Source organism: Podarcis liolepis (assembly GCF_965112155.1).
Source record: "Podarcis liolepis genome assembly, chromosome: 7".
Lineage (NCBI taxonomy): Eukaryota > Metazoa > Chordata > Lepidosauria > Squamata > Lacertidae > Podarcis > Podarcis liolepis.
In genome coordinates this window covers 90,645,409-90,669,240 of record NC_139561.1, presented here as the reverse complement: position 1 = coordinate 90,669,240, position 23,832 = coordinate 90,645,409, and the positions used below count along the sequence as shown (strand labels likewise).

At 49.4% G+C, this 23,832-nt stretch overlaps 1 protein-coding gene across 1 annotated transcript in view; it reads left to right on the top strand.

Annotated features, from left to right (window-relative positions):
* The window catches only part of EXOC3L2 (exocyst complex component 3 like 2), a 54,118-nt gene extending 33,061 nt beyond the window's left edge, over window positions 1-21,057 (top strand). Inside the window, exons 6-12 of the mRNA XM_083516148.1 lie at window positions 1,035-1,135; window positions 3,738-3,848; window positions 5,056-5,191; window positions 6,474-6,596; window positions 7,821-7,976; window positions 12,277-12,398; window positions 19,844-21,057. Coding sequence (XP_083372274.1) covers window positions 1,035-1,135; window positions 3,738-3,848; window positions 5,056-5,191; window positions 6,474-6,596; window positions 7,821-7,976; window positions 12,277-12,398; window positions 19,844-20,156 — 1,062 coding nt within the window. The 3' untranslated portion in view covers window positions 20,157-21,057. The remainder of the gene's footprint in view (window positions 1-1,034; window positions 1,136-3,737; window positions 3,849-5,055; window positions 5,192-6,473; window positions 6,597-7,820; window positions 7,977-12,276; window positions 12,399-19,843) is intronic.
* Window positions 21,058-23,832: the final 2,775 nt, after the last annotated feature.

The following is a 23,832-nucleotide window of genomic DNA, read 5'->3' as shown; positions in this document are numbered from 1 at the left end:
CACATCCGCTGTGCAAACTTTAAAAGGGGGAATGTTACTCTGCTAAATTGTATAATCAAACAATATAGCCTCTCCTGCATCCCTGAATGTTCCCACACCCGCTGAAATGCAGGAATCACAGCTGAAGAGTCCCTGGCGGGTGACCACCCAACCTCTGCTTAAAAACCTCCAAACCTTCTAAAGTGATCTGTTCCACTGTCAAAAGGCTTTTACCACCAGAAAGTTCTTCATGACATTTAGTTGGCACCTCCATTTGAATTCACTAGTTCAGGTCCTGCCCACTGGAGTAGCAGAATACGCTCTTGCATGGCCCTTCAGATGTTTGAAGGCAGCTGTCCATCTACTCTTCTCCATGCTGAACATACCCAGCTCCCAAGGCTCAGCTTCCAGACCTTTGATCATGTTGCTTGCCCTCTTCTGCACACCTTCCAGCTTGTTCGTACCCTTCTTAAACCGGGAACTGGTCAAGGGACTCCAGTACTTCCTCTTAAGAAAGACTTCATCCCCACCTACTCTTGCCTGTTCCTTCCCTGCTTCATCTTTGCTGAGATGTTCCCTCTCCTGGGACTGAAGGGTGGCTGGGGGGAGTCCTTTGGGACTGGGCAGGGTGCATAGCTGTCAACTTTCAGATCTGAAAATAAGGGATCAGCAGCCTCACCTGTCCCGGGGACAGTCTACGGGATATCTTAACAATCCGGGATAGACTTCCGGTTGGCCGCACAATTGATGGCGGGTGGGAGCTCTTTCAGATGAAAGAGCCCCAGCGCTTTGAAGTTTGGGGTGACCGCGAGAGCGTCGCAGAACCCCAAAAAACCCTCAGATCGAGCGTTCTGAAGACCTGGTGTTCCGATGGGTACCCTTTGCGATATATATGATTTATAGGGGATATCTAACAATCAGGGATAGCAGCGGGAAACAGCACTGGAATAAGGGAATATCCCGCAAAAAAGGGAATGTTGACAGCTATGGCAGTGTGGCTCTCCAAAGGAACCCGTCTCTTGATTTTCTCACAGGCCTTTTCTCCCTCTCTACAGGTGCTGAAGGCTCACATAGACAAAGCGCCCCAGATCACAGAAGATTTTGGAAGGAGGATGGCACATTGCTGCCTGAGCTGCTTGGCGGACTACCTGCAGAGGTAGTTCCCTTCTGAAGGACGGGCAAGGGCGACACCGGGAAAAGAGAACCAAGCTCTTCTTTTCGCTGCGGGTTCGGTGGGGAAGCAGCACGTGGTCTAGAGCATTGATAGAAGCCTTGCTTTTAAAAATAATAATAATAATAATAATAATAATAATAATAATAATAATAATAATTTATTTATATCCTGCCCTCCCCAGCCGAAACCAGGCTCAGAGCAGCTAACAACAATAAAAGTAACATAGCATTCTAAAATCAATTCATTTTAAAATCGATTCAAAATCAAACTAAATTAATGGCAACCATTGGGCTAGAGTTCTGTGAGGATTACCAAAGGAGGCGGTCAGACTGTGCCTTGGCCAAAGGCCTGGTGGAATTTTAAATTATATATATATTATAATATAATATATATAAATTCGAACTGCCGACCTTCTGATCGGCAAGCCTTAGGCTCTTTGAAATGAGTGAACCTGACTCAGGGTCCCTTCATTCCAATGGGTCTTAGTTGTTGTTGTTATTAATTCCCTGCCCCTCACCCTAAGGTCCCAGAGCAGGCTGCAACGGTAAAACTGGAACGTGTCCAGAGGAGGGCAACCAAAATGGCCAAAGGCCTGGAAACGATGCCTTATGAGGAACGGCTAAGGGAGCTGGGCATGTTTAGCCTGGAGAAGAGGAGGTTAAGGGGTGATATGATAGCCATGTTCAAATATAGAAAAGGATGTCACATAGAGAAGGGAGAAAGGTTGTTTTCTGCTGCTCCAGAGAAGCGGACACGGAGCAATGGATCCAAACTACAAGAAAGAAGATTCCACCTAAACATTAGGAAGAACTTCCTGACAGTAAGAGCTGTTTGACAGTGGAATTTGCTGCCAAGGAGTGTGGTGGAGTCTCCTCCTTTGGAGGTCTTTAAGCAGAGGCTTGACAACCATATGTCAGGAGTGCTCTGATGGTGTTTCCTGCTTGGCAGGGGGTTGGACTCGATGGCCCTTGTGGTCTCTTCCAACTCTAGGATTCTATGATTCTAGTTACCACTGTAAACTACATTACAATACTGCAATACAGTATTAAACACAATATTCAGATGCAATTCGGTATATTGTCAAATATACTGCATGCTTCTAGAGATCCAGGGGGAGGGAGCTGAACCCCAAATAATAGCCCTTCTATCCTGCCCTTCCTCTGAGGGAACATAACCCGGTCGTTCCCTCTCTCTTTTTTCATTGCAACAATCCGGCGAGGTAGGCCAGCCTGAGTCTTGCAGTCTGCGCCACTTGCAAGGCAGCGGGTGCGCTGCAGAAGGCAGCAGTGGCGGCGGCAAAGCATGTTGTGGCACAGGGCCGAGGAATAACCTGCGCAGGCGAGGGTTGCAAAAAACCCCCTCTTGTTTTCCCACCGGCCTGGGGAGGAGGGAATCGTCCCAAGGAAACCAAAGCCTGCCCTGAACTGCTCTCGCCGCAACCGCTTTCCATGTGGGTGGCACGCAGGAGGCAGCTGGGGCTGGGGTAGCGGGTTTAGGAACACACCCCCGGACGGTGGCAGCCGAATGGCATGCCGTTTCCATTTCAAACTGGCCGCCGAGGACCAGGGTCATCCCGGGGTATAAATAGCCGCTCCGTAAGGAAATGCCAGCAAGATGGAGCTAGAGGACAAAGCCCCCCCCCCGCCCCCGGTGGAGTCAGCCAGGGATGGAAATCCAAAGCTATTTTTAGCAGGTCTGCTTCCTGGTGCGCCTGTTTCAGAAAAATGGGTGTGTGTCGCTGTTTGTCTGAATGGGATGTCCGTGTCCCGTGGGGACGCGAAAACCCAAGGAAGACCAGAGGTTCACCGTGGGGCTGCTACCCCGGTTAACAGTGGGATGATGGGGGCTTGGAACAGCCACCTACTGGTTTTAGCAGCGCCCAGTGAGCTTCCTGGCCTTGGCGGGATTTGAACCCCGATCTCCCAGGTCCAACCATGGCAGATGGTTGTGGGAAGATGCTGTGAGGCACGGCGAGTGCCTTTGAGCAGGACTTAGAATCATAGAATCATAGAATCATAGAATCATAGAGTTGGAAGAGACCACAAGGGCCATTGAGTCCAACCCCCTGCCAAGCAGGAAACACCATCAGAGCACTCCTGACATATGGTTGTCAAGCCTCTGCTTAAAGACCTCCAAAGTAGGAGACTCCACCACACTCCTTGGCAGCAAATTCCACTGTCGAACAGCTCTTACTGTCAGGAAGTTCTTCCTAATGTTTAGGTGGAATCTTCTTCCTTGTAGTTTGGATCCATTGCTCCATGTCCGCTTCTCTGGAGCAGCAGAAAACAACCTTTCTCCCTCCTCTATGTGACATCCTTTTATATATTTGAACATGGCTATCATATCACCCCTTAACCTCCTCTTCTCCAGGCTAAACATGCCCAGCTCCCTTAGCCGCTCCTCATAAGGCATCGTTTCCAGGCCTTTGACCATTTTGGTTGCCCTCCTCTGGACACGTTCCAGTTTGTCAGTGTCCTTCTTGAATTGTGGTGCCCAGAACTGGACACAGTACTCCAGGTACTCTTTGCACCGCCTGAATTTCACTCTGCCTTTTCTCTCCCTCTTTGCGCCCCCCCCCCCCCAGTTTTCAGAGGAAGGTCGAAAGGTTCCACGAGGGGCAGATTGAGACCCCCCTCACTGCCGACGCCTTAATGGACCGGACCATCATGCTCATCAACCACTGCCCACCTTTTAGGTAAGAGACGGACTCTCATTCTTTTTCCCTTCTCCTCCTGTGATGAGGCTGCATTTTAATATTTCAATATTTTAATGTTGTATTTTAATCTTGTTTTTAAGTTGTATTCATTCAACTTGTTTTTATTATTGCTTGTTAGCCGCCCTGAGCCCGGCCTTGGCTGGGAAGGGCAGGGTATAAATAAAAATTATTATTATTATTATTATTATTATTATTATTATTCCCCATTTAAGCCTCGAGTGCCAGTGGAAAATCAGAGCAGCTGAAAGTTCAACCCTTTCTCCTCTGGCCCCCACAATCGTTGCAAATTCTCCTGTCCCCCCACAACCATGTCCTAACCTGTTGTGTATCGGCCTGAACGTGGACCCTCTCCACTTGCACAACGACATTGAAAAGCTCACCCCCACTTTCACTTCACCCCTATTTGGGTTGTATTGGGTACTCATTCGTTTTTACGGGACCGCCTCTCCTGGTCTGCTCCGCAGAGGACCTTAAGGTCCATGAATAATCATAGTTTAGAGGTCCCGGGCCCTAAGGAAGTCAGACTATCCTCCACCAGGGCCAGGGCCTTCTCAGTGGTGGCTCCGACCTGGTGGAATGCTCTGTCCCAAGAGACCAGGGCCCTGCAGGATTTAACCTCCTTCCGTCGGGCCTGTAAGACAGAGCTATTCCGCCTGGCTTTCAACTTGAACTTAGCCTGATCTTTTATTCCCCTTCCTTCCACCCCCCTCCCCCTTTTATGAAGATTACCTGCTCTGGGATCCCACAGCTAATTCTCCCCTGGTCTCCTCGCTCACCCAAATAGGACTAATTTAGCCAGCTAGCCCTGGGGATCATCTAATGTTTATTGGATGGATTTCCCCCCTAAATTGATTTTTGAATTCTGAATTTATTGTTATTCACGTTTTATACTGTATTTTATGCTGTTTTTTGTTGCATCGATTAAGTGTTTGAAATTTGTTGTTAGCCGCCCTGAGCCCGGTTTTTGAACCGGGAAGGGCGGAGTATAAATAAAAATTTATTATTATTTTCTCGGATCTGAGAGCTTTGCTCCTTTTGCGGCAATCCAACCCTACCCACTGAACTGAAGCTCGGTCAAGCAAAATCTCTCTCTGGATTTTCCATACGATTCTCCACCCGTGCCTCCTCCCCATGGCGAGAATGTAGGCCCTGTGTGCTGCCCCCCTGACCAGAATCTTTCCCACAGGGATTACGTGGAGCGCTTGGCGAGGTTCGGCCACCCCGAGAGCGAGGCAGTGAGGTGCCAGGCCAACGCCTCCCTTGACAGAGTGACTCGACTGTGCAACAGGGTCTTGGCCGACCACCTCTTTCAAAACCTCAAGGTATTGATTTTGTGGAAGACCGCCCCAGAGGGATGTTAGTGGGAGCAGACTGCGGGAGGGAGAAATCAATGGCCTTGTCCAACATGATCTTGGGGTGGGTGATGAATACCAGGGAGAAACTAACGCATAGTTAAACTGTGGAACTCACTGCTGCAGGAAGCAGTGATTTTCGCCACCGAAGACGGCTTTATTTATTTATAATTTTTATTAGTTTTTTAACATATAATTTTCAACAATAATTAAACATACTTTTATATCTTATACAATTTTTTTTGACTTCCATCAATCACATCTGAAAATTTCCCAATCTATTCACTTAATTTACATTCCTTGCTTTCACTATTGCATTTAAACTCATAACTAATATCTCTGTTCTTTTTCTATGCAATATTTCACATATTTCCCCTTACAAAACTTCTTGTAGTCCTACTAGCATAATTTGTTGATTACAGTTGCTCTTCGAATAGTTCGTATATTTCTTCCAATCTTCTGTAAATCTCTGGTCTCGCAGGTTTTGAATCCTTCCTGTCATTTTATCCAATTCTGCGTAGCCCATTAATTTTATCTTCCATTCTTCTTTTGTCGGGATTTCTTCTTGCTTCCATTTCTGGGCTAACGATACCCTTGCCTCTGTTGTTGCATATAAAAACAGTTTAACGTCTTGTCTATTAATGTCCTCACCTATAATACCAAGTAAAAATGCTTCTGGTTTTTTTAAAAAATGTATATTTCAACATCTTTTTCATCTCATTATATATCATTTCCCAGAAGTTTTTGACTTTCTTACATTCCCACCACATATTGTTCCTTCTTTTTCTTTACATTTCCAACATTTGTTATTTGTCTTATACATTCTAGCTAATTTCACAGGTGTAATATACCATCTATACATCATTTTCACTGCGAGAAGCCAAGTTACAGGGAACCAGGCAGAGGGCCTTCTCGGTGGTGGCACCCGCCATGTGGAACACCCTCCTGTCAGATGTCAAAGAGAAAAATAACTACCAAACTTTTAGAAGACATCTAAAGGCAGCCCTGTTTAGGGAAGCTTTTAATGTTTAATAGGTTATTGTATTTTAATATTCCGTTGGAAGCCGCCCAAAGTGGCTGGGGAAACCCAGCCAGATGGGCGGGGTATAAATAATAAATCATCATCATCATCATCATCATCATCATCATGTTCTTTTTCAAGGCATCACAAGCTGTAAATTTTATTCTTTCTTTCCACAATCTTTCTCAATCGTTTCTCATTCCTCCTTTTTCCCTCCTCTGCCCCATGTAGCCCCACTTTCAAAAGCTGATGAAAAGGAAGTGGCTCAGCAACTCAGAGGCCTTCTCCACCATCATGGGCACCCTGGAAGAACACGCCCGGAAGCTGAGGAAGATGAAGCTGGAGCCGTACCAGGTGAGCGGCCTGCCAGGAAGGCAAATGGCCCTACCCCCAAGCCATTGCTGCTGTGATAAGAATTTTAAGGTCTTAGATATATACTGTATTTTTCGCTCTATAGGACGCACTTTTCCCCCTCCAAAAATGAAGGGGAAATGTGTGTGCGTCCTATGGAGCGAATGCAGGGTCCTTGGCTTCAGCGATAGCAACGGGAAGCCTCCGGAGCACAGAGGGAGCGCTCCCTCTGCGCTCCGGAGGCTTTGCGTTGCTTTCGCTGAAGCCTGGAGAGCGAGAGGGGTCAGTGCGCATTTTTTTTTTATTCCCCTCCCTAAAAACTCGGTGCGCCCTATAGTCCGGTGCACCCTATGGAGCGAAAAATACGGTAATAAATGTTCATAAATGTACCAACCAAGCATGTTGGTACATTTACCGGCACAGGAAGACCAACCTGAAACCATTTTGACTCCCAAACTGACCAAATGTTTGGCTACTGCTGCATATTCCATTACCTTCTGTCGCCATTCTTCTACTGTTGGTATTTGCTGTTGTTTCCAGACCAGTATTATTATTTATACTTTTCAGATATACACATTTCACTGGTTTCGCAATCATTATGACATTTCAAAACTGGACTTCCCTTCCCATCTTTCTCCGGTTCCTTAAATTTATTTTTAATACCTTCTGCATATCCAAATTGGCAACTTACTGATTTATTTATCTTCTTTAAATAGATACTCTTATGCAGGTTATTACAGTTATCCTGCCAGTGCTTTTATCTGTTTACAATTTATCTGTAAACGTTCCGTAAACCATTTCCACTCTTTTATAAAAAGTTTGTCATCTTGATTTCTTATCCTTCCGGTAAGTTTCGCCATTTCTGCATACAGTGGTACCTCTGGTTAATTCGTTCCGGAGGTCCGTTCTTAACCTGAAACTGTTCTTAACCTGAAGCACCACTTTAGCTAATGGGGCCTCCCGCTGCTGCCGCGCAATTTCTGTTCTCATCCTGAAGCAAAGTTCTTAACCCGAGGTATTATTTCTGGGTTAGCGGAGTCTGTAACCTGAAGCGTATGTAACCCAAGGTACCACTGTATTGCATAGGTTTTTGTACCCATTCTTCCTCCTTTGCTGGGACTTCCTCTTCTGTCCATCTTTTGGGCAAGTACTGTTCTTGCCTCTGTAGCTGCATACATGAATAAGTTTCTGTGCAATTTAGGCAGCTGTTTCCCTGTCTCTCGCCAGATGTTGCTGAAGGATGTGCACCGCCGGGTGCTCATCGAGTATGTCCGGCCCCTGATGCGAGTGCGGTTTGTCTGCACCACCTCCAAGATGAGGACCAAGATGGCAAACAAGCTGCGGTGCGAAGCCAAACAGCTGGAGGAGTTCTTCAGCCAGCTGGTGAGGACCATAGCTGTCAACCGTCCCTTATTTGGCGGGACAGTCCCTTATCTCAGCGCTGTGTCCCGCTGCTGTCCCTTATTGATGATGTCCCTTAAATTTCCCGGGTTTCAAAGGAAGCAGCTCTTCTCCCTCCCTCCCTGCCGGCCAGGGAGGAGGGAGGCTCCAACTGTGTTGCTTGGCTGCGTTGCTCACCCAATAAGGAGTCTGAGAACGACGGGGGTGGAGCTTGCATGCCTTGTGCTGATCAAATCGGCTGCATTGCCTGGGGACTCGCCTTTGCTCAGCGCTTCCCAGCGGAGAGGTGACGGTGGTTTTCCTTACTGCATCCCCTTTGCTGTGCTGTGGGAACCACCGCTTGTGGCTTCGTTTGGCTGCTGGCTGGGCTTTCTGCCTTTGGCTGGGAGGGGCTCAGAAGTTGAATAATAATAATAATAATTTATTATTTATACCCCGCCTGCAGACTGATACCCCATCACCGACAATTCACAACAGTGTGACAAAATGCCAGAATTATGTGGGGGTTTTTTGGGGGGGGATGTTCTCTGAACTTTTGGCAACACATAATTTCCAAGTTGTTTTTTCACCTACTGCTAAAACGCCTTGCATTCTTCTACTAAAGCGAAAGTCCTGATGAATAGTCGGATTTCATCAGGCACCCGCACAGGGGTGCCGAAAACTGAGCTTTCTTCCGTGTCCTTTACCTCCAGTCACCCTCAGCGCCAAGGCATTGTTTATCAGAGATGTTTTCCTTGTTGTTCTAGGAGGAGGAGCCGGGGTAGTAATTATATCCCCTTCTCTGAGAATCATTCAAGGCAGCTTGCTTCAAAAATAGAAGCAGTGTTTTGTTTTGTTTTTTTTAAAAAAGGTGGAATCAAAAACAAAAGCAGTAAAAATAGCAGGCTCTCAAAGGGCCATAGCTCAGTTGGCAGAGTCTGTTCTGCATACAGGAGGTCCTAAATAATAATAATAATAATAATAATAATAATAATAATAATAATAATAATAATAAATTTTATTTATATCCCGCCCTCCCCGGCCAAAGCCGGGCTCAGAGCGGCTAACAAGTCAAAATAGCACAGTGTACATAAAATCACAGAGTCAATTATTTAAAATACCTTCTAAAATCAATTCAGAATCAAATTAATGGCAACCTTTGGGCTAGAGTTCTATGAGGATTACAGAAGGAGGGGGTCAGACTGTAGCCTTATGAGGCTTTGCCCTCGGGTGGAAAAAATATTGCGCCTGGGAAAGGGAAGTGGGAGTCAACAGACACCCAAGGAATAGTTTCGGAGAAAAAGGTTTTATTTCTACCATCCATGAACTGGTAGAAGGAGCAAGTGTGATAAGTCACAAAAAGCATGCACAAAGTTCACAGTCATGTGCACAAGCATATATACCCCTTTCCAGTTCCCTCCTCCTTTCTCCTCCCTCAGGAGTCCTGCCCCATGTTGAGGTTCCTGAGCATGTACAGAAAGCTGTCTTGGTACTATTGTGGACTCTTGGCAGGAAAGGGGGTGAGGGGGTTTCAGTGTGTTCCAGTTGTTTCATTCTTGTGCTTTGGCATGGTTCCCGGAGAGAAAGCAAGTTGCAATGTGGTTCTGAGAAAGGCCTGAGAAGACAATGGGCTCTGTTCTCTACCTTGTTGCAATCTTTTTAGTTACAGCAAGCGGAATGTTTCTGATGCTTAGCTGCTGAGAAAATGATTTTGAAAAGCTTTGAGAAGCTTTGAGCCTGCTTTGGTGGGGGGTGACTTCGGGCCTAGGTGAGGTCACCTGTCCTCACCTTCCTTCAAGACTGTGCCTTGGCCAAAGGCCTGGTGGAACAGCTCTGTCTTGCAGGCCCTGCGGAAAGATGTCAAGTCCCGCAGGGCCCTAGCCTCTTGTGACAGAGCGTTCCACCAGATCGGGGCCACCGCCGAAAAAGCCCTGGCTCTGGTTGAGGCCAGCCTAACCTCCCTGTGGCCAGGGACTTCCAAGATGTTTTTGTTTGAAGACCGTAAGGTCCTCCATGGGGCATACCAGGAGAGGCGGTCCCGTAGGTACGAGGGTCCTAGGCCGTATAGGGCTTTAAAGGTCAAAACCAGCACCTTGAACCTGATCCTGTACTCCACCGGGAGCCAGTGCAGCTGGTATAGCACCGGATGAATGTGATCCCATGGCGAGGGATCCCATCTCCGACAGCATCACCAGGAACCCTGCCTGAAGCCCTGGGGAGCAGCTGCTGTTGTCAGCCCAGACCATCCTGAGCTAGATGGACCCAGTAGTCTGACTCAGTATAAAGCAGAGGTATTAAGCAGAGGTTGGATGGCCATCCGTCATGGATGCTTTAGCTGAGATTCCTGCATTGCAGGGGGTTGGACTAGATGACTCTTGGTGCCCCTTCCAATTCTACAATTCCATGGCAGCAGATTCCTTTGTTCCTGAAACTTAAAACCAGCTGTCCCAAGAGCAACGTTCACGAAGTGTCAGGGCGGTTGTCAGGACCGGGTCAGCATTAAATCACATGGAGCAAGCCAGCTCTTTATTTATCCTGGTCGGCTCAGGAGCACAGCAACTCTTCTCGGAAGGTCTTGCCCCTACGAAGCGGTTGTGGAGGCTAAAGATCCACGTCTTCCCACAGCTCTAAGTCTCCTCCTCCACCGAGTCCTTCCCCAGCAATCTGAGACTATGCCAATGTGTCTGTATCTGTCCTCTCTCTTCATACCTCTTTGGGTCCTGGGAGACCAGAGGGGAGGGGAGCCTGTCGCAGCAGGAGGGGAAGACTCCCTGGCTTCTTCCCCAGTCTGCCTTCACTCTGCCCCTTGGACCTTCTCCTCTCCAGCCTCCTCTCCTGCCTCTGGGTCTGGACTGCTCTCCGCCACAGCCTCTTCCCGCTCACCAAATCCTGCTACGCTTTCAGCTTCCAGCATCTCCTCCCCCCAGTCTGCTCCTCCTTCTCCCTCTGACCACATCCCACCACCCCTGGCTCTGACCTTTCTTCCCTAGGGGGTTCCCCCCCCCCCCCAATCCTCTGCACCCGGCCAGTCACGACACAAAGGCAACTTGAAATCAGCCAAATTGCTGAAATCCCTTTAAAATGGTAGAATGATTGGCATTAAAAGCCGGTCGGAAGAAAAACGTTTTCGGTGGTGCTCTACGAACAGCTCTGAAAGTTCTTCCTGGTCTTTAGCTCGAATCTCCTTTCTTGTAACTGGAAGCCACGGGTTCGAGTCCTGCCCTTTAGAGGCAGCCATCTTTAAATATCTGAAAGGTTGTCACATGGAGAAAGCTTGGGTTGGACTGGATGACCTCCGGGTCCGTTCCAGCTATGATTCTGTGAAAAAGATGGATGGCTGAGGATGCAAAGATTATCATCTACTCTCCCTGAAGCTGAGTTAGAGGCGCCAACCAATATATTCCAGAAAGATCAGGAAGGACGTGCTATTGTAGGTGCCAGCACAGAGGAGGTGTATAAGGGGATGTTGGGTCAAACAAAATAAGATCAAATCTTTATTATTGCTGTCCGTGACAACACAATGTAAAGCGAAACAAAATTTGTTGTTGTTGTTTAGTCGTTTAGTCATGACCGACTCTTCGTGACCCCCTGGACCAAAGCACACCAGGCACTCCTGTCTTCCACTGCCTCCCGCAGTTTGGTCAAACTCATGCTGGTCGCTTCGAAAACACTGTCCCACCACCTCGTCCTCCGTCGTCCCCTTCTCCTTGCGCCCTCCATCTTTCCCAACATCAGGGTCTTTTCCAGGGAGTCTTCTCTTCTCATGAGGTGGCCAAAGTCTTGGAGCCTCAGCTTCAGGATCTGTCCTTCCAGTGAGCACTCAGGGCTGATTTCCCTAAGAATGGAGAGGTTTGATCTTTTTGCAGTCCATGGGACTCTCAAGAGTCTCCTCCAGCACCATAATTCAAAAGCATCCATTCTTCGGCGATCAGCCTTCTTTATGGAAACAAAATTAAAGAAGCATAAAACACGAATGGGGATTTTGGGTGTGGTTTGCCAGCTGCTGAGAGCCAGTGATGGCGGTGTGGTTAGGACCTGGGAGGGACCTGGGTTCAAATCCTCCACTCAAGCACGAGGCTCACTGGGTGTGACCCATAGCAGGGAGTTCCAAAGGTCAGTTCTGATTTTATTTTGTTTTTCTCCCCCAAAAAAGTCATTTCCTGGTGTTTGTTTTGCAGAAGCAGTTCATAAACTCTTGAGTCGGGACGAGGAAGGGGTTATCTATAATTAACTCCCGTCCCTACTTTAAGGCTGCCGATGTCCCTTGCTTGACCGTCTCCTGTCTCCCTCCCCTTCCTCGCAGGAATCCACCTCATCCTGGCTGGACAAGGTTGTTCCACACCTGGCAGAGATCATTGAGCTGGAAGACATCGATGCCATCCAACTGCAAGTGGGCTTCCTCGCAAGAGATTTTCCCGACGTGCAGTGAGTTCCCGCACTCATTTTTTTTTGTGGGGGTGGGGAGGCCAAACCTTCTTTAATTGCAGGGGGGGTTGTTGTACCCATCAACATTTGTAGCAGAACATTTCCCAGATCTGAAGGCTAGAAAAAAACAAAACAGGCAGCATCTTATGAGAATGTGACATGGACAGTAGAACTTAACAAGAACTTGTCTGGGTTTGCGGAGTTTGCAGACATTGACCCTGGAGAAGAGGAGGTTAAGGGGTGATATGATAGCCATGTTCAAATATATATAAGGATGTCACATAGAGGAGGGAGAAAGGTTGTTTTCTGCTGCTCCAGAGAAGCGGACACGGAGCAATGGATCCAAACTACAAGAAAGAAGATTCCACCTAAACATTAGGAAGAACTTCCTGACAGTAAGAGCTGTTTGACAGTGGAATTTGCTGCCAAAGAGTGTGGTGGAGTCTCCTGCTTTGGAGGTCTTTAAGCAGAGGCTTGACAACCATATGTCAGGAGTGCTCTGATGGTGTTTCCTGCTTGGCAGGGGGTTGGACTCGATGGCCCTTGTGGTCTCTTCCAACTCTAGGATTCTATGATTCTATGATTCTATGACCCAGGGCATGGCGGCTGCAAAAAAAAAAAGGCGAATTGCATGCTAGGAATCATTAGGAAATGAATTGAAAATATAAGTCCCGAAATCATAAATGCCATTAATGCAAATCTACGGTGCAATGTGTGCAGTTTTGGTTGCCTCATCTCCGAAAGGGATACTGTAGTGCTGGAAAAGGTTCAGCAAAGGGCCACCAAAATGATCGAGGGGATGAAGAAAGGTTGCAACCTCTGGGATTTAGAGAAGAGGTGACATGATTTGTTGTTGTTGTTTAGTCGTTTAGTCGTGTCCGCCTCTTTGTGACCCCCTGGACCAGAGCACATCAGGCACTCCTGTCTTCCACTGCCTCCCGCAGTTTGGTCAAACTCATGCTGGTAGCTTCGACAACACTGTCCCACCATCTTGTCCTCTGCCGTCCCCTTCTCCTTGTGCCCTCCATCTTTCCCCACATCACGGTCTTTTCCAGGGAGTCTTCTCTTCTCATGAGGTGGCCAAAATATTGGAGCCTCAGCTTCACGATCTGTCCTTCCAGTGAGCATATGTCTATTGTCTTTGTCCATGGAGTTTTCTTGGCAGGGATACTGGAGTGGCTTGCCGGTTCCTCCTCCAGGTGGAAGCTTATAATCAATCAATCAATCAATCAATCAATCTTTATTATGAAGGTGCCCAAAAGATGTTAAAGCAAAGATTATGGGATAATGCACACAGTGACTTGAGATCTCGATCACACGCAGTCTGTAGTCTGCTGGCAGTAGGAGTACAATATGGGCATGTCTTTAAGTTAACATCTTACATTAAAAACCTGACAATACCAAACTATTGAAGGCTTTTCACCAAAGCCAGACTAAACATCTTTCCTTCTGCAGTGTTGGATGGTAGGTTGAGAGGAGTTCCCTACCAGGACAGACTTTGCTCGTGTGCTCAAGACATCGATTCCATAAAACATATTTTGCTGCACTGTGCGAAATACGAGCAAGCCAGGACTGAACTGATAAAATTACCCTTGCTGGTACCTTTCCCGGGAAAATCAGAGGCTCACTATGTCAGGTTCCTATTGGAAGACCGGACAAACGCTAGAACATTAGTGGTGGCGAAGTTTTTATCGGTGATTGCAAGAAGCTTATAAAAATGAGAAACAGAGAACAGAGAAAAGTTTTTCTCCTCCTCTCATAATTCTAGAAGTCATAGAACATTCAAAGGAGCTTGGACGCTGGAAGGATCAGGGCAGTAAAAGAAAGTCCTTCTCCGTGCAGCGCAGTGTTAAACTGTGGAACTCCCTGCCACAGGAGGCAGGGATGGCCACCAACTTGGATGGCTTTAAAAGAGGGATGGAAAAATTCGTGGAGGAGGAGAGGGCTGTCGAGGGCTACTAGCCATGAGGCCTTTGCCAATAATAATAATAATAATAATAATAATAATAATAATAATAATAATAATACTTTATTATTTATACCCCGCCCATCTGGCTGAGTTTCCCCAGCCACTCTGGGCGGCTCCCAATCAAGTGTTAAAAACAGTACAGTGTTAAATATTAAAAACCTCCCTGAACAGGGCTGCCTTCAGATGTCTTTTAAAGATAGGATAGCTGCTTATTTCCTTCACATCTGGTGGGAGGGTGTTCCACAGGGCAGGCGCCACCACCGAGAAGGCCCTCTGCCTGGTTCCCTGTAGCTTTGCTTCTTGCAGTGAGGGAATGGTCAGAAGACCCTCGGCACTGGACCTCAGTATCCGGGCAGAACGATGGGGGTGGAGACGCTCCTTCAGCTTATTCCTCTGTCTTTGTGATGCTACTTCAGAACAGTTCCTGTTCTGCGTTCTGAGTGGCAGCAGCTTCTGTGAAGCCACAAGGCTGTCTGCATGGGCCACCCAGGCCTCACCCAAGTCCTTGCCTGACCTCCTGATCCCACGCGAACGGGCCCTTGGCCAGCGCCAGGCAGCCTCGCTCCGTGCGAAAGAACGGAGTTATCCATCAAGGCTGTGATCTCCCATCGGGAGAGGAAAAGGCCCATCAGGTGGGGATGTGCGCAACCTGAGGCCGTGGCTCCCGGCCAGCGAGGAAGCTTCTCAGGCCCCGAAACAGGACGCTCCAGACCTTGACCTCTTCCCTGTGGAGAAGCAAAGCCAGCGGCTCAGGGCCACAGCGGGGTCAGCGGCCGCTCAGCGCCTTTTCCCGTGCCGTGGCTGGAGGTTCTGGCGTGGATCGGGCAGCCCGGTCGCATCTTCTGAGGGTGCGAGAAGAGGAGACGAGGGAAGCGTGCTTAGGTGGGACTTCCTAAGAGGAGGGAAAACAGCTCCCCTGGGGGAACTGGCTGCTCAGGGAGGATGCCTGTCCTCGCGCCAGTTCTGAGAGGGAGCTAGATAAAGTTTCTCAGCACTGCGGAAAAGGGTTGGGCTCTGTGGTCGCTTGACCCTGTGGTCGTGTGGCTCCACAGAGGTCCTCTCTCTCTCTCTCTCTGCCTCTGGCATCCTCTGCCTCTTTCCTGAACGGGGCTGAATGTTGGGAGGTTCAGGACAGATAAAGTCTTTCTTGACGCAGTTAAACTGTGGAACTCCCTGCCACAGTTGGCAGCAGTGGCTGCCGACTTGGAGGGCTTTATTTTTATTTTTTTCCAAAAAAATTATTCATTTTATAGCACAACTAAACAACACAAACAGAACAACAAGCAATACAAACAAATTCTTGTCTTACCCTTATTTTTTCTAAGCATCGCTAGCCGAGCTTCCCCAAGTCCCCCCTATCTGATTTTCATTTTACCTCACCTTTAGCATTTACATATATCATAATTTCTAGCCATTTTTTTTATCAAGCTCACTTTTACCACGAAAATCTTCACATTTTATCACTTACAAATAATACTATTTTAAAATACCCTATCTTCTACTTCTAACCCTACAGCCTATATCCACTTCCAGAGCTAAGATTTAAATATTAACATAGTCTTTCAAGTATTCTTTAAACTTCTTCCAGTCTTCTTCCACCGTCTCTTCTCTCTGGTCTTGGAGTCTCCCGGTCAGTTCGCCAAGTTCCATACAGTGGTGCCCCGCAAGACGAATGCCTCGCAAGACGAAAAACCCGCTAGACGAAAGGGTTTTTCGTTTTTCAATGCGCTTCGCAGGACGAATTTCCCTATGGGCTTGCTTCGCAAGACGAAAACATCTTGCGAGTCTTGAGATTTTTTTTGCTTTCCCACCCCCTTTTTCTAAGCCGCTAAGCCGCTAATAGCCTTTTAGCCGCTAAGCCGCTAAGCCTTTAATAGCCTAATCCGCTAATAGCGCTAATCCGCTAAGCCGCTAATAGGGTTGCTTCGCAAGACGAAAAAACCGCTAGACGAAGAGACTCACGGAACGGATTAATTTCGTCTTGCGAGGCACCACTGTATAATCTACTGACTTGGAGGGCTTTAAAAGGGGATTAGACAAATTCATGGAGGAGAGGACTATCAATGGCTGCTATGATCTGTCTCCACGGTCAGAGGGAGCAATGCTTCTGAACACCAATTGCTGTGGAAGGGAGAGAGCTCTTGTGGTCGGATACTGCTTGCTGGTCTCCCAATGAGGCATCTGCTTGGCCTCTATGTTGAGCCTCATGCTTTGCAAGCAGGTGGGTTCGATCCCCTGACATTTGCATCCTGAGAACAGGATGTTGGACTCATATTCTAATGGACCCTCCAGGCCCAGAGGCAGTCTATCTAGATTCCTGGGTTCTTAGGGGTATTTGGCTACTACTCTGAGAACAGGATGGGATGTGGGTGGCGCTGTGGGTTAAACCACAGAGCCTAGGGCTTGCCGATCAGAAGGTTGGCGGTTCGAATCCCCACGGCGGGGTGAGCTCCCGTTGCTCGGTCCCTGCTCCTGCCAACCTAGCAGTTCGAAAGCACGTCAAAGTGCAAGTAGATAAATAGGTACCACTCCAGCGGGAAGGTAAACGGTGTTTCCGTGCGCTGCTCTGGTTCGCCAGAAGCGGCTTAGTCCTGCTGGCCACATGACCCGGAAGCTGTATGCCGGTTCCCTCGGCCAATAAAGCGAGATGAGCGCCGCAACCCCAGAGTCGGCCACGACTGGACCTAATGGTCAGGGGTCCCTTTACCTTTACTGAGAACAGGATGCTGGGCTGGATGAGTCCCTTTTGGCCGGACCCAGCTGGCTCTTCTCATGTCCTTGCCTTCGCCCCCACCCACCCCACCCCTCTTTTGACAACACACATTCCCAATATATCTTCCTAACTCCTGCTTGACCCCTGAAGCGGAATGTGAGGCAGGTAGCTCAAGTCCCTTGGGGATGCCAGAGGGTGTCTTCCTCCTTCCTCCAAGGATGGCCCGAGGAGTCACTCCCGGTTTTCCCAGGACGGAGGGGAGGCTGGCAAGCTATAAATACCCGCCGCCTGCTTCCACGCTGCCCTCGCAGCTCCCTCCAGCTACCAGCCGGCTGCGTCACTCAGAGAGGGCGAAGGCGCTGCCTTATCGTGCCTCCTCTGTTTGTTTCCCTTTCCATCTTCCTGCTTATTGCATCCTTAGGAATTGTTTCGGAGGCGACAGATTGCCCGCTAAGTGTGGCTGACGGACGTTTCCTGTTTTATCTGGACCATTTCGGGTTTCTTGTTTCTTGGAAGAGGAAAGAGAGAGAGAGAGAGAGAGAGAGAGATTCAGCAGGAGAAAAACAGGCGGCTGGCTTTCAGACGGGAAGTGGGCTCTGTCGCAACTTCCTGGAGTGGGTGGCAGGGCAAGAATTGGACCGGCGGTGCTGGGAGCCAGAGGTCTCTGCGACCCTTTTAGGCTAGTGAGGTGTTGTCCTGAATTCTTGGAGGAAGAAAAGGTTTTGAGAATGTTGAGGACTGGAGCAAAAGTCTCTAACTTCAGGCCTTAGGAAGGGAGAGCACAAACCTTGTAATAATAATAATAAGAAGAAATTTGTTGCGCCCCTCTGACTGTGTTGTCCCAGCCACTCAGCATGCGAATGGATGGATCCAGATTAATAGTCAGCCTCTGGGTCCGTAGAGCCCATCTTTCTCATATACAGACACACACATGCACACAGATCTGGAACCACAGGTCATCCCCGCATCAGGAGCCAGAGCAGGATCAGGCCCCTGACTCGGCCCAGCTGGTGTTTGTTGCAGGGGAACCTGCGCAGACTGGGACTCTTCAGGATCAGGCCCCAGACTTGGTTCAGGTGATGCCTGAGGTGAAGGATCTGGTGCAGACCAAGTCTCCTCTGGTTCCGAGTCCGAGCCCAAGGATCGAGTTCTGCATTTTAAACTTTCTGGCTATTAAACTTTTGCACAGCAGGAGCCTTGAACCCTGAAAGATTCCCCCAAAGTTGCCCTGCTGAGCAATCACTCTAATCCTTCCCTTTGAGCTTGCACCTCAGCCAGTGTGGTGTAGTGGTTAAGAGCGGTGGACTCGTAATCTGGGGAACCAGGTTCGCGTCTCCGCTCCTCCACATGCAGCTGCTGGGTGACCTTGGGCCAGTCACACTTCTTTGAAGTCCCTCAGCCCCACTCACCTCACAGAGTGTTTGTTGTGGGGGAGGAAGGGAAAGGAGATTGTGAGCCGCTTTGAGACTCCTTAAAGGGAGTGAAAGGCGGGATATCAAATCCAAACTCTTCTTCTTCTTCTTCAACCCGGCTGCAGCTTGCAGGGGAGAAGGGAACAGATCCTGTTGCCACAGGAGTATTGCAGGGAGGTCAGGGAGGAAAGAACAGCCCCCCCCCGTCACCCAGAATCACCACCCTCGCCGGACCGTGCTCCCAGAGAATTGCGGAGGAAGGAAGCTCTGCGCTTTGCCAGGCGAGACTTCCTCTGAGAAGACCCTGCTAGGATGGGGGGTGGCAGCAAGGCTGCTGCGCCCGGGTGGCAGTGGTGGGGATGGTCGGCAGGGGACGGATGCAAATTCCTAATTAGCAGAGGCCTTTCCGAAGAAGCAGGGCGACTTCCCCTCCACACCGCAGGGTTCTCCAGTGCTGGGAAAAAGGACCACAGAGGGCCCATTAATGTGGCGGCCAGCCTTGCGCCAGGCCTCTCGCCCCCGCCTGCCGCGCTTCTGGGCAGCCGGCAGAACGGGGCTCGGCTGATTACACGGGCCCAGCGCCAGCTTCCTGAAGTTAACGAGACATCCGAAGCAGCAGCAGCAGCAGCAGCAGCAGCAGCAGCAGCAGGGCTTTAAATAAACTGTCTCGCAAAGGCACATTTTTGTGGAGCCAGGGGACAGCTCCTGCAGACCCTTGCCTCGCTTGGTTGTGGGGGCAGCGGCGGGAGAAGGGGCGAGAGGGGGAGGACAGAGCTGTTTGGGTCTGGGGTAGGGCTGGACCAGGGGTCAGCAACCTTTATCAGCTGTGGGTTGGTCCACTGTCCCTCAGACCATGTGGGGGGCCAGACTATATTTTGGAAAAAAAAAATAAATGAACGAATTGCTATGCCCCACAAATGACCCAGAGATGCGTTTTAAATAAAAGGACGCATTCTAGTCATGTAAAAACACCAGGCAGGCCCCACATAGAACCCAGAGATGCATTTTAAATAAAAGGACACATTCTACTCATGTAAAAACAGCAGGAAGGGTGTTCCGGCGGGAAGGTAAACGGCGTTTCTGCACGCTGTTCTGGTTCGCCAGAAGCGGCTTAGTCCTGCTGGCCGCATGACCCGGAAGCTGTACGCTGGCTCCCTTGGCCTATAGAGCGAGATGAGCACCGCAACCCCAGAGTCGGCCACAACTGGTCAGGGGTCTCTTTACCTTTACCTTTTAAGTCCTGTAATGTACTATGACAACGTTTACCAATGTAATATAAGAACGTTAACAAATAAATAAAATGCAAATTCAAGAAAAGAAGAAGAAAAAACTTCTCTTCTTCCTTCTGCAGGAAAAAGCATGTGTCTGCCATCTTGGACATCCGCGGTCAGCAGAACCAGACACACCGGCAGGACATCCTAGCCGCCATAGAGAGCTTGGAGCTGACCGAGGACGGGGAGGTTCCCTGCCTGGACCGGGCCTTCTTCAACGAGATCCCCACCAGCAAGGTCTTCTGCGTCCGCCTCCAGCTGTGCTGCATCTCGGTCCTGGGGGTGACCAGACTCTCCCGGCTCCGCCAGATGCCTTGGCGGCGGCGGCAGCAACAGCAGCGGCGGCAGCACAGGCGGCGGTCCAAAGAGAGCGGAGCCGAGTCGCAGGTGTGAGGACAGGTGGACTCCCTCTCTCAGCCGCCAGGTTACGGGGCGGGGGCTAGGAGCCTCCCACGGGGGGGTGCCTTTTCTGCCCCCCCCCAGAGCCGCCCACTGCAGGGCTCACACTCCAAACAAGGGCTGCGGCATCCGCTGCCTGCAAGAGCCGGCTGAATCTGTTGTCTGCATTTTATTCCGCAGCCCAGATTTCGCAGGCATCCTGGCTGCCTTTCAAAGCACCTGGGCAGTTGAAGGAAAGGACTCCTCTCCTATTAACTGGGCTGCAGGTTTAAAACTTTAAAACTAAGGTTGCAAATGGGGACACGGAGGGAGAATTTTATCCGTTAAAGAAGAATCCAGTTCTGCCTGGAACAGGGAAAATCGAGCCGCTGGTGTATCATGAGAGATGGGCAAAATCATTTATTTAAGTTGCGTTGGGAACCTTTTCCAGGCAGAGGGCCACATTTCTTCTGAATTACCGTATTTTTCGCTCTATAACACGCACCTGACCATAACACGCACGTAGTTTTTAGAGGAGGAAAACAAGAAAAAAATATTCTAAACAAAACAGTGGATGTATGATTTTTGTGGTTCATGCTGTGGCCACAGACATGTGATCTGACGGTGAGTTTGGGGTAGCCCAATGCAAAAATCCTGAGGATCCATGTGGGTCCATGCTTTGTAACCACGTTTTTGCCCCATTGCGGCCCCATGAAACAGTGGGTGCGTGTGTGTTTTTTGTGCAGGCTGTAGCCATGGACATGCTATGTGATCTGATGGTGAATTTGGGGTGACCCAGTGCAAAAATCCTGAGGATCCATGTGGATCCGTGCTTTGTAACCACGTTTTAAGTGGGGAGGGAAGGAAAAGCACTCAAGGGACAAGGAGCACACGTGGGGGGGTGTGGAGAAGGGTGCTGCTAATAATGCAGGAGAGGCTCCTCTCCGGCTTTGCTCCTTTAGAACAAGCAGGCTCTGCATCTCTCCCTCCTCCCCAGCAAGGAAACCACGATAGTAACCACTCTGAGACAAATCAAGAAAAAGTGCGACCAACACTCTCCCCCAACAAGCACAGTGAGGTCAACACACACACACACACACACACAGAGAGAGAGAGAGAGAGAGAGAGAGAGAGAGAGAACTGGCCCTAAAGTTGCAGGGCGCTGGAAGTCGAAGGGGCGCTGGGGGAGTGAATGGGAAGCAAGAGAAGGAGAACGATCCCTCACACACACACACACAGACACACAGAGTGTCAATTCTAAAGTCGCAGGGGCGCTGGGGGAGTGAATGGGAAGCAAGAGGAAAAGGAGCCCTCACACACAGAGAGACACACAGTGTGGATTCTAAAATCGCAGGAAGAGTGAATGGGAAGCAAATCACACACAGAGAGTGGATTCTAACGTGGGGAGAGTGAAGGGGAAGCAAGAGGAGAAGCAGCCCTCACGCACACACAGACACACAGAGTGTGGATTCTAACGTCGGGAGAGTGAAGGGGAAGCAAGAGGAGAAGCAGCCCTCACGCACACACAGACACACAGAGTGTGGATTCTAACGTCGGGAGACACGCTGCCGTCAGCTGTTTTGCGGGCTTCCCAGCGAGGGAGGAGAAGAGGACAGGCTGCTGGAAAGCCTAGAGGGGCAAGCAGGCTGCCCTCAGATGTTTTGCTGGCTTCCCAGCGAGGGAGGAGAGGAGAACAGGCTGCTGGAAAGCCTAGAGGGGCAAGCAGGCAGACACGCTGCCCTCAGATGTTTTGCTGGCTTCCCAGCGAGGGAGGAGAGGAGAACAGGCTGCTGGAAAGCCTAGAGGGGCAAGCAGGCAGACACGCTGCGCTCCTCTGCCTGCATTCGCTCCATAACACGCACACACATTTCCCTTTGTCTTTTAGGGGAAAGAAACTGCGTGTTATGGTCCGAAAAATACGGTAACCTCCCAAGGGCCACAGGTGGGCAGTGCCAGAGGTCAAAGTGGGCGGGGCAATGGATGTAAATTTTTACCAATGTAAAGTGGGCTCGTTTCTGTGCATGCTCCCTCGAGAAGCAAACCAGAAACATCATCAGAGTTCCAGGCCAGGTGGAAACTTTCCAGCCGGCCCAGGGAGGAGTGTGGCCTGGAGAATGTTCTGGGGGCCACGTGGAGAGGACTCCGGGGGCCACATTCAGATCCTGACACACACCTACAATGTGAACTGTTCACACATCGAGGCTCCACTGCATAATTCAGTTCCTTATATGGCAAGAGGGGGTTACCCGACCCTCCGCTCAAAATAGGGGGCACACCTCACTTCCCCCCACTTCTGCGACTCAGTTTCTCCCTTGGACCAGGGGGCGGATGGTTGGGCAGAGGGCAAAGCGAGGGTTGGAGTAAGCAAGGCCTTAAGGGAGTAAGTATACCTGCTCTGGATGTATGTATGTATGTATAAATAAATAAATGCATATTAATTTAATACCACCCTTTCTTTTGCATATTTGGGGGGGGGTGCATGGCTCTAAACCGCCTCCAGCATCTTCAAATGAGGCCTTTCTCTCGTCTTGGGAATTCTTGGTGTATCTTGGGATACACCAAGGAATTCCTGGCCCGTGTCACTTGCAGACTCGTAGAGCTATGGAGTTGGAAGGGACCTCCAAAGGTCATCTATTCCAACCCCCTGCAAGGCAGGAATCTCAGCTAAAGAAGCCCTGACCGATGGCCATCCAATCTCTGCTTTAAAACGTCCTTCCGAGGGAGGCCGTTCCAATGGCAAGCAGCTATTATCCTCAGAAAATTATTCTTAATAAATTAGTTGGAATCTCCTTCCTCGTCATCTGAATCCAGCGGTTCAGGTGCTACCCTCTGGAGCAGCGGAAAGAAAGCTTGCCTACAAGGAAGGTTCTACTTGCGCTGTGGCTAGAAAGCACCGTTCCCAGAGGTTTTCCACTTGTAATGGGTCCAAGCGATTTCCTTTTCAAGGGCAAACACACTCTTTAGTGACAGATCGGAACAAATGGAGGGGACGACCTGTATTGCTCTTTGCTCCGACTGAGCACTAAAGAGTGATTTTCCCCAGGGAAAAGCGGCGGGACCAGAGGAAGGGCGGAGAAGCCCAAAGAGAGAAAGACTAACCGCCTTCCAAGTCACAAAGGTCTTTCAACTGTTAACGGAGAAATCTGAGGGCTCCCTTGGACAAAAAACGAGGACCCCAGCCAGGAATACCAGAGCAAAACAGCAGCCAGTAGGCTTGGTCTTTCTTGAAGGCTGTCGCAACAGGACTCCCACCTGCCACCAGGTGGAACAAGATGGAAGCCCCGAACAAAAGAGCCCCCAAACTTTTATTAGCTGCTAATCCCCATGTTACACCCCCAAAAAAACTACATCATAGTTACATCATGAAAGGGGAGGTCTGGTGGCAGTAATCTGAGCATCCTGGACCCTGCCCCATGGTTCCCCTTGCCCTTCACCAAACACCCATCAAGTGTAGCAAAAGAGAGATTTACATTTCCCTGTTTCCCAGCCAAGTTCATCACACCCTTTTGTCTTCATCTGGGTTTGTTCTTTCTGGAATGGCTACCTGTCTGGCACTCAGGTATCAGGATGCCAGGGATTATCACTCCGGCAGAGGGGCTGCTGAGTAGCTGAGCTCACATGTCTATATGAATTTCTGAAGTTTTGCCAGTGAGCCAGTACATAGATGCATTTATCAGTGAATTCTTACATT